The sequence below is a fragment of the Loxodonta africana genome, chromosome 18 (genome assembly GCF_030014295.1).
Source record: "Loxodonta africana isolate mLoxAfr1 chromosome 18, mLoxAfr1.hap2, whole genome shotgun sequence".
NCBI classification, from domain to species: Eukaryota; Metazoa; Chordata; class Mammalia; order Proboscidea; family Elephantidae; genus Loxodonta; species Loxodonta africana.
Window position 1 is genome coordinate 69,963,777 of NC_087359.1, and position 15,353 is coordinate 69,979,129.

At 49.5% G+C, this 15,353-nt stretch overlaps 2 protein-coding genes across 2 annotated transcripts; both read left to right on the forward strand.

The window, feature by feature from the left end:
• Positions 1–54: 54 nt before the first annotated feature.
• KCTD11 (potassium channel tetramerization domain containing 11) lies at positions 55–1,883 on the forward strand. Its single transcript, XM_010596569.3, has one exon. The coding sequence runs from the start codon at positions 164–166 to the stop codon at positions 860–862; it is 699 nt and encodes a 232-aa protein (XP_010594871.1). The 5' UTR covers positions 55–163; the 3' UTR covers positions 863–1,883.
• A 366-nt stretch (positions 1,884–2,249) lies between these two features.
• On the forward strand, positions 2,250–6,127 carry TMEM95 (transmembrane protein 95). The gene is made up of 5 exons (XM_023556402.2): positions 2,250–2,548; positions 2,768–2,824; positions 3,021–3,101; positions 3,203–3,223; positions 3,337–6,127. Exons 1-5 carry the CDS (start codon positions 2,380–2,382, stop codon positions 3,648–3,650), a joined length of 642 nt encoding a protein of 213 aa, XP_023412170.1. The 5' UTR covers positions 2,250–2,379; the 3' UTR covers positions 3,651–6,127.
• The last annotated feature ends 9,226 nt before the right edge of the window (positions 6,128–15,353 follow it).

A 15,353-nucleotide genomic window follows, 5' to 3' on the forward strand; every position in this document is an offset into this window, starting at 1 on the left:
AAGTTCTGCCTTTTCTTCTCTTGCAGTGTCTCCTGTACCCCCCAAAATTTCACCTCCTCCTGTGTCCCCTTCGCCCCCCTCCTTTGGGGGCCCCGTGACCCTGAATGTGGGGGGCACACTATATTCCACTACTTTGGAGACCCTGACCCGCTTCCCAGACTCCATGCTGGGGGCCATGTTTAGGGCTGGCACCCCCATGCCCCCCAACCTCCAACCTCAGGGAGGCGGCCACTACTTCATCGACCGCGACGGCAAAGCCTTCCGGCATATCCTCAATTTCCTGCGGCTGGGCCGCCTGGACCTGCCCCGCGGATACGGGGAGACGGCTCTTCTCAAGGCAGAAGCTGACTTCTACCAGATCCGGCCCCTCCTGGATGCCCTGCGCGAACTGGAGACATCTCGGGGGGGCCCTGCACCCACAGCTGCCCTGCTCCACGCAGATGTGGATACCAGCCCCCGCCTAGTGCACTTCTCTGCTCGCCGGGGCCCTCACCACTATGAGCTGAGCTCCGTCCAGGTGGACACCTTTCGTGCCAACCTTTTCTGCACTGACCCTGAGTGTCTGGGTGCCTTGCGGGCCCGATTTGGCATAGCCAATGGGGACAGAGCAGAGGGAGGTCCACACTTTCGGTTGGAGTGGGCCCCCCGCCCCGTGGAACTCCCTGAGGTGGAGTATGCCAGACTGGGGCTGCAGCCGCTGTGGGCTGGGGGGCCAGGAGAGCCGCGGGAAGTAGTGGGCACACCGGGCTTCCTGGAAGAGGTGCTGCGGGTGGCTCTGGAGCACGGCTTCCGCCTGGACTCGGTCTTCCCAGACCCTGAGGACCTGCTCAACTCCCGATCCCTGCGCTTTGTCCGGCACTGAGGATGCTTCATCGTGGGGGGAGAGGGATGGGGAGCTGTGAGAGTCAGGGCCCACTGCACCTGACTGGAGCCTAGATGTGGGCAGGAATTCTCAAACCTGAGCCCACCTGGGGGCTTGCATGTAATCCAGAGGGTCTGAAGTGTTGCTAGGCCTGGGAGGGGCGGGAAGGTTTCCCTGCCTTGTTCTCACCTGAGGTTAGGGACCCCAGCATCTCCTTCATTGGAGCTCAGTGTTCAGGGTCTGCAAAAGCAGGGAACAACTCCCTGCCCAGGCTATGCCTAGAAGAACCCTGGGGGGACACTGAGGTCCAAGGGAGGGGCTTTGGATTGCCCTAATGTGGTCTCCTGGACAGAACACTGTGGCTTCTGAAAATGGTGGCCTGGGCTGGCCTGACTAATGAGAGGCCAGAAAACTCTGGAATGTGGGAAGGAATGTTCTTTGCTTTGTCCCAAGCCACCTACAGAGGGAAACAGAAAGGCTACTAACTCCATCCAGGTTGGCATGAAGAAGCTAGGAGAGCCCCATTAGCTACTGGGCTTGAGCACCCCTCTGGAGATCCAAGTAGTATTTCAAAGGATCCCATATTAAGGGCGGGGTTGGCCATGGGGAAGAGGGTGGCATTTCCTTGGGTCCTGGCCTCAGTTCCCTCATGGGGACCAGGGTGTATGTACGTGAGAGTCAGCCAGTGTGTGTCTGACTCACGTGTGAGTCCCTGGCATCCTGGGTCCCCAACTGCGTTATTGCCTTTGGTGCCTGTGTGCTGGTCCTCCTGTGGTCTCTGCAAGTGCAGGCCTGTTGGGGTTGCCCAGCAACTGTTTTGACACAGGGTGTGTCTGTAGTATGTGTGAATAGACTGAGAATTAGTTTAATCACAGGGCGTGTGTGTATATGTGTGCGTGTGCATGCTCACACATCATCATGTAGGCAGAGAGAGGTCTTTTGGAGTTTCAGTCACTAGGATTTCCTGGTGAGAAGGGAGAGAAGTCGCTGGGCTTAGCTGGTCTCTGAAGCCTGTATGGAACTCTCGGTTGCTGGGGCAACCACGTGCCTGTTGCTAGGAGATAGCTGGGTAGGGCCCAAGGCTGCCCAGGGCAGAGTGAGGAAATGAAGGGAAGAGTTTGGGAGCGTGGGGGAAGGGATGGGATTTCTAGAACCCTGAGGGAATGGGATGCTAACTTACAACTTCTTTATGGGGGTGTCACTTATCATCACTGGTCGTGATTTATGAGAAGAAAATAAAATTGCTTTGTAACCACAAACTTGTAAAGGCTGCTAAGGGCCAGGTTGTAAGTGCTGCCTTTCTTCTAACAGAAGTCCTGCTTTCCTTGCCCATCCCCCTCTAGCGACATCTTCTGGCCCCCAGTTCCTGGGGTCCCAGCTGTCCCCCAGTCAGGGTTGGGACAGTGACACTGTTCTGGAACACTCTAGAACCTCTAGAAAAAGGGCTAGAATCCAGGTCACAGAGCATTCTGAAGCCTTTCCAGCCCAGGTGGGGCACGCCCCCCCAAACAGGCCTCATGTGGATGCTGATACTAGGTGGGGTTTTCCTGGCAGCCGCCCAGGCCTGTGTCTTCTGCCGCCTCCCAGCCCATGACTTGCTGAGCCGCCTGGATCGGCTCTGCAGCCAGATGGAGGTCCAGTGGGAGGCATGTGAGGCCTCTAGAGACTTCTCAGCCTTTGCCTTAGGTAAGACCAGGCATCCAGGGGCAGACCCAGCAACAGTCAGCCTACACCCTGAGGGAGGCAGCATGTGGCTTCCCAGCTGCGTCCTACAGGCATCCCCTCAGTCCACAGCCCTCTCTGAACACACTAGCCTTTCCCTCCAGCAGAGCTTCTCGGGAATCCTGGGTAGGCCCAGGATTCTGGGCTGCTGAGGGAATCTCTGACCCTTGCCCATCTCCACAGATGAAGTATCCATGAACAAAATCACAGAGAAGACTCACAGGGTCCTGAGGGTCATGGGTGAGGTCAAGGGGGAAGGCTGGTCCTAGGGGCTTGGGAGGACCCCAACAAGGGCCTGGGAGGACAGGGCTGGGGAGGGAAGGAGGGAGATGAGAGCAAGTGGAGCCAGGAGGGTGTCATGGTGGGGTGGAGTGGTAGAGGTGAACTGGCCCTGCGGTGGGACCCTGGGCAATATCGCTGCTCTCTGCCTCCCCAGAGATCAAAGGGTCTTTCTCCTCACTCCCTTTATATTGGGAATGGCTTCACAATACCAAGCTCCCAGAGTACACCAGGGAAGGTACTGATGTGGTGAAGGGGTGAGGGGGGCCTAGGACCTCGGTAAAGGGGTATGTGACTATGGCTTATCCACCCTCACCCCTTCCTTGCCTCTCATTTCAGCTCTCTGTGCACCCGCCTGCCGTGAGTAGAAAATGAATAAGGTAGCAAGGACAAGAGGCCTCCTGGGCCGGGCTGTTAGAGGGCAGAATGGTGGGTGGTCCCGAACGATGGGGGCCGGGGCCCCGCCTCCCCAGATCGGGTCCTGCTATCTCCTGCAGGGGGCAGCACCACCCTGTACAACTGCTCCACCTGCGAGGGCGTGGACGTGCACTGTTGGCCCCGAAAGCTCTGCTTCCCAGGTCCTTACTCACTGCCCCTGTTTGCCCCTCGCACAAGATCCCTGAACCTTAGGCCCCCCCGCCCGTCCCGGCAGGCGTGGCCCCTAGGACAGCTCATGCCTCCGGGGTTCCCTTCAGGAAGTCACGATCTTTGGGAAGCCCGGATTCTGCTCTTCTCTGTCTTTGTTGCTGTCCTGCTTCTGAGTGTTCTGAGCCTCGTGGTGGAGTAAGTTGAGGGACCAGGCAGGAAACGGCCTCACCACCCCTCCCGGTGCCTTCTATCCCTTCCAGTCCTCCCAGCACCCACCTTGCCTCTGCCTTCCCAGCCCCTTTCCTGGTGGAGTAAGTTGAGGGACCAGGCAGGAAACGGCCTCACCACCCCTCCCGGTGCCTTCTATCCCTTCCAGTCCTCCCAGCACCCACCTTGCCTCTGCCTTCCCAGCCCCTTTCCTTTGCTCTCCTAGGCCACTGTTTTCCCTCAGGTCCCGCCAACTCCAGGCAAAAAGTGGCTTGTGAAGATGCTGACAGCCGCCCAGGCTCCCAACCTCCAGCTCTAAGGGTGTGTGTCCACAACTTTCACTTCCCTTGGGGAGCACCTAGCCAGCCCCTTAGTCCCAGCCCCAAAGGTTCCATTTTCCATTTATTTCCAGCCCTCAAAACCCAGACATCCCTTAATCCCAGCATCAGATGGCTTCCGGGGACCCAGACACCCACGCTGGAAAGTTCCTCCCCTCCAGCCCTCAACCAATCATACAGGGGCAGCCAACAATGCCAGGAAAATATTTACCAAGGAAAGAATCCCCTCCAGGAACACCACCACTCCCACACCCCACACCCCCTTCTGCCTGTTCCCGGAAAGCAGGCTGTCTGCCCCAGAAACTGCTCTGGGCCTTCCCATAACTGATTGGGAATCTGGGAATGATTGTTCTGGAAAGCTCCCTCCCTCTGGAGTAAGGGCACATCAGTCAGTCTGCTGGCATGCTGTCCCTCCATTGTGTTAGCCTTGTGAGGCCCTGGCCTCCTGGGAGGCCTCCCTGCTGCCAGGCCCAACTAAACCTGCTGTGGATGGCTTCCACCTGCCTGGCCTCTGTCTGCAACCCAGGAGGGCTGAGGAAAGGCACAGTGGTTCTCAATTGGGGATGAGTGTACACCCCTGGAGACATTTGGTGACATCTAAAGATATTTTTTTACTTTTTCTACTTGGGTTGTGCTACTGGTATCTAACGGGTAGAGGCCAGAGATGCTAAACATCCTACACAGGACAGCCCCCCCGCCCCCACACACACACAACAAAGAATTCTCCTGTCCAAAATATCAATAGTGCCTCAGTTGAGAAACCCTGGCGTTTGGTCCCCTGCCTGTCACAAGTTTTTGGTTGGGGGCCGAGAGAAGGGAATGAAAAAAAGAGGCCTGTCATCAACCATCAGACTTTCAACAAGATGGACTGACACAGTGGCTGCAACAATGGGCTCAAACACAGCAACGATTGTGAGGATACTGCAGGACCTGGCAGTGTCTCATTCTGTCGTACACAGAGTTGCTATGAGTCGGAACCGACTCAACTGCACCTAACAATAACGACAATCATTGACCATAGGCCTCAGTCCAAAGGCCTAGGCCTGAGGGGACCTTAGCCCAGTGGTCTTCAAACTGGGTACCTGGAGGCTCCAGAGCAGGGATTCTCCACCAGCTGCACATTGGGCTCACCTGGGCAGCATTGAAAACTAGCCATGCTGGGCCCCACCTCCAGAGATTCTGAATTCAGTGGTCTAGGGTGGGGCCTGGGGTAGTCTCACCTACAGTCAGGGTTAGAACCACTACTCTGGGGGTACCCGTAGAGGCTCTGGGGATGAGGAGATAGACCCCACCCCTTCCAACAGAGTTCTTCCCTTTTTGTTTCACATTCTAGTTCAATCCTTTCATTTTACACACAAAAAATAAATGAGGCCCAGAGAGCAGTGACTTGCCCAAGATCATATAACAACTCATTTATTCATTCTGTAAATACTTAGTGAGTGCCACCAGGTGCAAGCCAGCATTATATTGCCCAAGCTGAATAAGACCCCACACGCCCCAACTGCCTGGGCACCGTAGTGCTCTTGGGGACTGTACTAGCTGCCTATGCCCTCCCATGTTGTACCTTCTTTCCAGGGTATAATCTTTCTGGTTTGTCCTTGTTTTCACTCCCAGCATTCAGTGGGTCAACAAGTCCTGCCCATTCTTAAGGGCCCTCTATCCTATTTGTCCCCTCCCCTGCCCACTCTAGAACCTTCTCACAGTGGACCCCAGTCTCCCAGATGTGCCACCTGAGTCTGCCTGTTCCCATTTCAACCCACACTGCTCACAACCTCCTGTCGAGCATCAGATGATGGTTAAGAACTTGAGCTCTGGAGTTGGGCTGCCTCATTTCAAATCCTGGCTGTGCTCTCACTGGACCTTGAACAAGTTAATTTAACCTCTCTGGGCCTCAGTTTCTTCATCTTTAAAATGGAGAGATTAATGTGTTTCATTGATTGTATTTTTTTTTTTTTTTTGCATTTTAACCTCTCTGAAGTCAGAAGGCATCTTATAATTGAAGGCATGTCGTGGTTTAATTTATGGCATTTTGTCCTTAAAACCCGTTGCCATTGAGTCAATTCTGACTCATAGTGACCCTATAGGACAGAGTAGAACTACCCCATAGAGTTTCCAAGGAGCACCTGGTAGATTCAAACTGCTGATCTTTTGGTTAGCAGCTGTAGCACTTAACCACTACGCCACCAGGATTTCCATTTTGTCCTTAAAAAAATTTTTTTTTTTGTCCTTAGTGATACATAAAATAATGATATGTATTACAATTGACAATATCTTAAATTAGACTAAATGCAGTCATAATTCCCTCACAGGGATGTTGGGAGGTCCAGATAAGTTAATATAAAATGCTTGGGACAGTGCCCAACATATAATCGACACTCATTAAGCATTAACAATTATCTTGCTCACTTAAAAACCTTCCCTATATCCTCCTTGCCTATAGAATCTAGGCCTGGCTCGTTACCCTGGCATCCAAGGTTCTCCATCAGCTTTCTTAATGGCCTTATCTGGTCCCCAGGCCAGATCTCCCCAAACCCGGATTTAACTGGAAGCGCTACTTAAATGCCCCATAGGCACCTCAGACTCCACCTGTCCCAAGCTTACCGTCCTCCCCAGCCCCAGCCCCCTCCTGTGATCTCTCTCAGACTCAAGGGCAGCACCAACTACACAACTCTCCAGGCCTGGGTCATGGATACTGTCCTTGTCTGTTCTTCCTCAAGTACCCACATGCTTGCTTCTCATCAGGAGTCAGGCTTGTCATCTACCTTTGCAATGCTTCTTGGGATCTGGCCCCCTTATCCCTGGAGCCTTACCACTCAGCTCTGCCCACCTCACCCCACCCCCTATAAACCAAACCTGTTGCTGTCTAGTCAGTTCCGACTCGTAGTGACTATGAGTCCACCCCCTATAGCCGTACTGAATCACCTGTAGTTGCCCAAACACTAGCTGCTTTCTCATGCATCCTTGCCTTTGCCCAGGCTTGCCCTTCAACCTGGGATGACCTTTTCCCTTGGCTCAGGCATCACCTCTTCCGAAAAGCCTTCTCTGAGCCCCCAAAGTAGAGTGTCCCATCTCTGAACATGTCTCTATTTGGGTACCTGTTACATCAGGTGGTGGAGTTTCTTTACATATCTTCTGTCTAGACCATGAACTACTCAAGGGCTGGTCTGTGGTTTCCTATTTTTGTTTCCCCCACACCTGGCACATGATAGACACCAGGAAGCAGCCCCTCAGTGTCAGTCCCTTCCCTGAACACTTGTGATATGAACTTCTCACGTAGGCCCTTTATGAGCCCATAGTAGGAGCCTGATGGAGTTTATGATTATTTTCTCTGCACATCAGGCCAAACCTCACCTCCCTACCCCAAGCGAGGCCTGCCAGGGCAAGGCAGGGTTTTCTGAACACTTATGTCCAGTTCCAAGCCCTCTGCACGCAGCAAGGGAGGCTGCTGTGGTATGGTGGTTTTTAAAAAATGGTTCCCCAATTTTTTGACACCTCTCCCATGGAGAGATAGGGCCTATATCCCCTTCCCTTGAATGTGGGCTCTGTGACTGGTTGACTAATAGAAATGACAGAAGTGACTCTGGCCCAGGCCTTAAGAAACTAGATGCTTGCATTTTCTGCCTCTTGGGACACTCACTCTTGAAACCTGGTCACCATGCTTTGAGGATGCCTGGGCTACGTGAAGAGTCCACATGGAGGGGTCCCAGCCAAAAGTCAGCATCTCCTGCCAGTCATGTGAGTGATACCAGCCCCAAGCTGGTATCTATTTCTGCCTAAGACCCCATACATCGTGGAGCAGAGAAAAACCATCCCCATAGTGTTCTGTCTGAATTTCGGACCCACAGAGTCCAGGAGCATAATAAAATGTGGTTTTATCACTTACACGCTGCTGGTGGGAATGTAAAATGGTACAACCACTTTGGAAATCGATTTGGCGCTTCCTTAAAAAGCTAGAAATAGAACTACCATACGATCCACCGATCCCACTCCTTGGAATATATCCTAGAGAAATAAGAGCCTTTACCCAAACAGATATATGCACACCCATGTTTATTGCAGCACTGTTTACAATAGCAAAAAGATGGACGGAACCAAGGTGCCCACTGACGGATGAATGGATAAATAAATTATGGTATATTCACACAATGGAATACTATGCATCGATAAAGAACAGTGAGGAATCTGTGAAATATTTCACAACATGGAGGAATCTGGACGGCATTATGCTGAGTGAAATTAGTCAGTTGCAAAAGGACAAATATTGTATAAGACCACTATCATAAGAACTTGGGAGATAGTTTAAACTGAGAAGAAAACATTCTTTTGTGGTTACGAGAGGCGGGAGGGAGGGAGGGTGGGAGACGGGGATTCACTAATTAGATAGTAGATAAGATCTACTTTAGGTGAAGGGAAAGACAGCACACAATACAGGGGAGGTCAGCACAATTGGACTAAACTAAAAGCAAAGAAGTTTCCTGAATAAACTGAATGCTTTGAAGGCCAGCGTAGCAGGGGCAGGGGTCTGGGGACCATGGTTTCAGGGGACATCTAAGTCAATTGGCATAATAAAATCTATTAAGAAGACATTCTGCATCCCACTTTGAAGAGTGGAGTCTGGGGTCTTAAACGCTAGCAAGCAGCCATCTAAGATGCATCAATTGGTCTGAACCCACCTGGATCAAAGGAGAATGAAGAACACCAAGGACACAAGGCGATTACGAGCCCAAGAGACAGAAAGGGCCACATGAACCAGAGACTACATCATCCTGAGACCAGAAGAACTAGATGGTGCCCAGGTATAACCGATGACTGCCCTGACAGGGAACACAACAGAGAACCCTTGAGGGAGCAGAAGACCAGTGGGATGCAGACCCCAAATTCTCATAAAAAGACCAGAATTAATGGTCTGACTGAGACTGGAAGGACCCCGGTGGTCATGGCCCCCAGACCTTCTGTTGCCCCAGGACAGGAACCATTCCCAAACCAACTCTTCAGACATGGATTGGACTGGACAATGGGTTGGAGAGGGATGCTGGTGATGAGTGAGCTTCTTGGATCAGGTGGACACTTGAGACTATGTTGGCATCTCCTGCCTGGAGGGGAGATGAGAGGGTGGAGGGGGTTAGAAGCTTACGAAATGGATACAAAAATAGAGAGTGGAGGGAGAGAGCGGGCTGTCTAATTAGGGGGAGAGTAATTGGGAGCGTGTAGCAAGTTGTATATGGGTTTTTGTGTGAGAGCCTGACTTGATTTCTAAACTTTCACTTAAAGCACAATAAAAATTATTAAAAAAAAGAAAAAGTGGTTTTATGCCAAAGATGGTCTTAAGTAAAGATGTCACTTTAATGACTAAGGTATGCCTGACCCAAGTCATGGTCTTTTCAACAGCCTTGTAGTCATGTGAAAGCTGGACATTGAAAAAGGAATATAGAAAAATTGATGCATTTGAATTGTGGTGTTGGCAAAGAATATTGACTATACCCTAGACTGCCAGAAGAATGAACTTAGAAGAAATGCAACAAGAATGTTCCTTAGAAGTGAGCATGGTGAGACCTTGGCTCACTCACTTTGGACACATCCCCAGGAAAGACCAATTACTAGAAAAAGACACTTCTCCCATGGAGAATTAGGGCCTATGGCCCCTTCCCTTGAATCTGGCTGTGACTGTGACTGATTGACAGAATGTGGTTCATGATGGGAGCAAAGAGGCTTTTCTATGGGGATGGGCCTTACCCTGTGCCCCTAGCAAAGTAGAGGGTCACCGAAGGGGAGGGAAACCCTCAGTGAGGTGGATTGACACAGTAGCCACCACAATGAACCCAAACATACCAATGATCATGGAGATGGTGCAGGACAGGGCAGCATTTCATTCGGTTACACACGGGGCCACCAAGAGTCGTAGCCGACTCAGTAGCAACTAACAACAGCAACAGCGTTACTCAACAATAGATAACTGGAAGAGTAAGGCAGACAAAGGAGCCTAGGACTTGGCACTGAAGGCCCTGGGTTCATGATACGGCTTGCCCTACCACTTCCTAGCTATGTGCACTAGGAATATCGCTTCACCAGCCTAAGCCTTAATCCTCCCACCTGTGAAATGGAGTTAATGACAGCTAACTTATATGGAGGCTAACTATGTGTCAGACACCATTTTAAGCATTTTAGACATTTCGTTATCTAGAGCTGTATAACAAATTATTCCAAAATTTAGTGGGTTAAAACAATGCACATTTTTTCACAGTTTCTGTGGATCAGAAATTCGGGAGCAGCTAAACTGGATGATTCAGGCTCAGGGTCTCTCATGAAGTTACTGTGACAATGGTGGCCAGGGGTTGCAGAAATTTAAGGCTTGACAAGGGCTGGAAGATCCACTTCTGAGGGGCTTACTCACGTGTATGGCAAGTCAGTGTTGGCTGTTGACAGGAGGCCTCAGTTCCTCATCATGTAGACCTCTTTGTAGGGCTGCTTGAGTGTTCTCACAACATGGCGGCTGGCTTTTTCCAGAGGGAGTAATTCAAAAGTAAGCCAAAAGCCACGCTATCTTTTAGGACCTAGCTCAGAAGTCATACACCATCAATTCCTTAATATCCTATTGAATACACATATCAGCTCTATGTGAACATCAACTGGGAAGAGTTTCATTGGTAGCCATGTTGGAGGCTGGCTACCACACACATAGACACCTTTAATTCTCCCATCACCCCATAATGTAAATATTTCTATCAGGCTCATTTTGAAGATGAGGAAACAGAGGCACAGAAATGTGAAGTAACTTGCTTAGAATCACAGGCTGGATAATGGTAAAGCTGGGATTCAAACTCAGGCAGTCAGGCTACAAAGCTGAGGTCTAAGCTACCATGCTATAAAGCCCCTCAAAGCCACTGTGAGCCTGAAAGAATATGGTGAATATGAGTGGTTCCTCTTTGAAAAGCAAAACAGAAGATAAATACAAGGCGGTAGTTTGATGGCTTTAAAAACAAGTGAGGCAAATATAAGTTGGGGCAGCACAGGGCCTCAGGTTCTGGGAAGTGGAGATGGGTGATGGAGCAGGAGGGCTTCACCCAAAGGTCTGGGAAGAGCCAACTCCTGAGGGTCAGAGGCTTCAAACTGGGAGGGTCAATGGGTTCCCTTACAAGGAGGATGCTCATCTGGACCTCCATCAAATGCCCTACAGGAAACAGCCATTCTCATCATGCCCAGCAAAGGAGCTCCCTGATTTCAAGTCTCCTTTGCTTCGCTACACACAGATGGCTTTCTCATTCATTTGTTCACTTAAGGTTAGATGGATGGATAGATGGATAGATAGCTGCTGTCAAGTCAACTCCAGCTCATGACAACATTATGTACAACAGAACAAAAGATGGCCCAGGGTCCTGTGTCATCCTCATGATCATTGGCATGTTCAAGTCCATCATCATGGCTACCGTGCCAATCCATCTCACTGAAGGTTTCCCTCACCCTCTCTGTCCCTCCACTTCACCCAACATGACGTCCTCTCTCAGTGATTGATTCCTCCTGATACAACGTCCAAAGCAAGCAAGTCCGACAATGTTCTATTGTGATCCATAAGGTTTTCACTGGCTAATTTTTGGAAGTAGATTGCCAGGCCTCTCTTCTTAGTCTGTCTTAGTCTGAAATCTCTGCTGAAACCTGTAGACCAGGGGTGACCATGCTGGTATTTGAAATACTGGTGGCAGAGCTTCCAGCATCACAGTAACACGAAAGCCACTACAGTACAACAAACTGATAGACGGGTGGTTCCAATTAAGGTTACTGAGCACTTATCATATGAGCCAGGTGCTGGACTGGGCATGGGAGGCCCAGGCAAGATGAAATCCTTGCCTTCTTGGAGCTTAGAGTATAGCAGGGTAGACAGACAAGTTACTAGCAAATTCTAACAGTGGTGAGTGTAATGACAGGGAAGCACCAGATCCTTGGGGAGCAGAGCAAAAGGTCTGGTTAGTCAAGGAAGGCTTCCTGTACTTAGAAAGACCAGGCAAGAGTGAGCCAGCTTGGGATAGGGGTGAGCACAGAAGGAAGGACTCTTCCAAGTCAAATGAACCAGTGGGCAAAGGCTCAGAAGAGGGTGATCCAGGCCGTTGAGGTGCTTTCTCTTATTTAGGGTCTGGCTTAAGCCCTGGACTACTAACCAAAAGGTTGGCCGTTCAAATTCACTCAGAGGTGCCTCAGAAGTAAGGCTTGGTGATCTTCTTTTCAAAGGTCACAGCCTTGAAAACCCTATGGAGTACACGTGGGGTCATCATGAGTTGGAGGTGACTTAACGACAACTAACAACAACATGGGAGGGTAGAAGGGGAGAGACCTTTGATCTCAGGCATGAGACCAGAAAAGGAGAAGCTAAGGAGGTACTGATGTGGTTCGGGATAGGCGAGGAGAGGCCTCTGCGTGGAGACGGCCGCAGCCCGTGCCTCCCTACCCCCAAATGCAAGGCAGATGTGGGGGCGAGGCAGCTGGATGCCTTCTGCTTTCCCTCCTGGTTCTCTGCCCTGTGGGAGAAGACTTGGCCCTGGTAATATTAACGCGCTCATCTTTCTCACGTGCAGAGCCCGCAGGGCAGGGCAGAGGCTGGAGAAAGGCAGATGGAGGGGGCAGTGCCCAGTGTGGGCTTCCAAGCCTAAGTGCTATCAAGGGTGCCTCATCCCTGCCTGAGGATAGTCGGGCTGTACTCCCCACATCCCACCCTGCTTTATGGGCAAAGGTAGTAATGGGAGAAGATTAATCCCCAAAGTAACGGACAAATAAGGAGAAGGGGAGGAATAAAGAGGCCTCTAACTCCCTGGGTTTATTTTCCAAGCCAAAGGTTTATTTTCCAAGCCAGAGATAAATGGGAGGCTGAGCCTCTGCCTCTGGTTTCCTGCTAGGGCAGGGTGGAACATAGAGGATTAAGGCATCCTATAGCCAAGGCAGGCCAGCCTCTTTCCCCTGAGTCAATGGTCAGAGTCTCTTCTTGTGCTCCCACATGAGCACTTATCATATGAGCCAGGCTGGGCACGGGAGGCCCAGGCAAGATGAAGTCCTTGCCTTCTTGGAGGCAAGAAGGCTTCTGCTCTCTCACCTTTCCCCACCTCTCACTCCGTTGAGCTGATTCTGTCACTCCCCTTTTTTACACCCCTCAGTGGTTCCCCAGAGCCCTCAGGTAAGTCACAAGCCCCTTACCATGCACTGCAGGGCCCTGTAGAAGGAAGCCCCACCAGGGCAGAGATTGCGTCTGCTTGTTCATCTGGGCCCCCAGAACCTGGCACAGAGTAGACGCTCAGTGAGTGTGCTAGAAGAATGAATTGATGCCTACCCTGACTTCTGCCAACCTCTCTGGCTGCATCACTCTGCGTATAGTCCCATATATGCTCATTTGTTCATTCACCTCCCATAGATGAACACCTCCAGGGCACCCAGATCTGTGGGGACACTAGATATTCAGAGGAAAATCAGTGTTCATGTGCTCTACTCTGCAGAAGCTCATGGAGCCATTGTGTTTCTCACAAAGAACTAACTTGTCCTTCAGCCTAGAACACCTTAGCAATAATTGACTTGTCCTTCAAGCCTCAGCTTAAATGCTACCTCTTAAATGAATGTTCCAGGGTATTCCTGCATTGGTAGAAAGATCTTCACAATTCGGTTCCACAGGTATTAATTTCTTGTCAATTCTCTGGCCCTCCAATCAGGCCAGCTCATCAGCCAGTAATTGTTACCCCCCACATCTGTCTTCTCTGATATATTGTGTGCTCCACGGGGCAGGGGCTGGGTCGGTCTTTGTCAGCCTTGTGTTCTTAATACCTAGGAAGTGTTCCAAAACCATTGCCATCCAACTTATAGCAACTCTATAGGACAGAGTAGAACCGTCCCATAGCGTTTTCAAGGAATGCCTAGTGGATTCAAACCGTCAACCTTTTGGTTAGCAGCCATAGCTCTTAACCATTGCACCACCACAGTGTAGGTATTAAATATATCTTAAAAGCCATGATGTCTTCCTTCATGGCTTCACCCAGCCCGGTAAAAAAACAAAAACAAAAAAAAAACAATTCACTCATTCCTCTGCATTCCCAAAGCCCTGTCAATTAATTCTTTCTTATACAAGGCCTGGTACATTCATTCATTCATTGAATCAATCATTTCACAGAACATGCACTGAAAACTTCTACTTCTGACTGTGCTGGCATTGGACACTAATTGAGAGCCCACTTCAAAGCAAGGAAGCTGAATTTGAGACTCTTGCATTAATTTGGGACTCTTAAAAGAATTTAAAGTTGTCCTGGGTGGGTTATACCCCTTGGCTCCTGGCAGTAGCAAATGAAATTTCTCTCCGGAGTAAAGCATCTTAAGCTTAGGACCCCATGATTCCTACCAACAAAATATGATCTTACAAGCAAAGGTCACCAGACACGCTTGAGTGAGAGTCACCAGAAACAACAATTACAGATTTAGACCTGTATTATTTTTTAAATGGCTAAAACTAAAAAGACTGATCATATCAAGTGTTGGTGAGAAAGGAGAGCAACTGGAACTCTTGTAAACTGCTAGTAAGACTTTGAAATCATACAATCAAATGGGAAGTCTCTTCAAGAGTTAAGCATACATCTGCCATATGACCCAATCATCCCACACCTAGATATTTACTCAAGAGAAATAAAAACGTATGTCCAGTCTACACAAAGACTTGTACATGAATGAAAATAGCAGCTTTACTTGTAATATGCAAAAACTGGAAACAACTCAAATGTTTATCAGCAGGTGAACGGATAAACAAATTGTGGTAAGGTACATGGATTCGATAGAATACTATACAGCAATAAAAAAGGAATAAACTACTGAGACAGACAACATCATGGATGAATCTTAAAGTAATTCTGCTGAGTGAAAGAAGCGAGACAAAAAAGGGCACATACTGTATGATTCTATTTAGATAGAAGTCTAGGAAATCCAAACTAGTCTATAGTAACAGAAAACAGGTCAATGGTTGCATGGAGAAGAAGCAGAGGAAGGGAGGAACTACAAAGGGGTATGGGGAAATTTGGGGGACAATGATTATGTTTATTGCATTGATTCTGGTGATGGTTTCATGGATGTATTCATTTTGTCAAAACTTATCAAATTGGATACTTTAAATAGGGGCAATTTATCGAATGTTAATTATACCTCAGTAAAGCTATAAAAAGTCTTCTGATGGAGAAAAATCATTCAAATGTCTCAAAAAAAGAAAAAAACACAACTGTGATATAGCTATATAATGGAATACTACTGCACCATAAAAAACTAATAGTAATATACACAACACCACAGATGAATCTCAAAAGCATTATGTTGAGTGAAGTCAGGCACAAGAGATAAAAACTGTGTGA

Excerpts from the sequence above, each read along its gene's own strand:
- KCTD11 (XM_010596569.3), top strand. The coding sequence starts at position 164 with ATGCTGGGGGCCATGTTTAGGGCTGGCACCCCCATGCCCCCCAACCTC.
- TMEM95 (XM_023556402.2), top strand. The coding sequence starts at position 2,380 with ATGTGGATGCTGATACTAGGTGGGGTTTTCCTGGCAGCCGCCCAGGCC. Across the intron at positions 2,549-2,767 it reads CTTCTCAGCCTTTGCCTTAG|ATGAAGTATCCATGAACAAA; the intron begins GTAAGACCAGGC and ends CCATCTCCACAG. Across the intron at positions 2,825-3,020 it reads CAGGGTCCTGAGGGTCATGG|AGATCAAAGGGTCTTTCTCC; the intron begins GTGAGGTCAAGG and ends CTGCCTCCCCAG.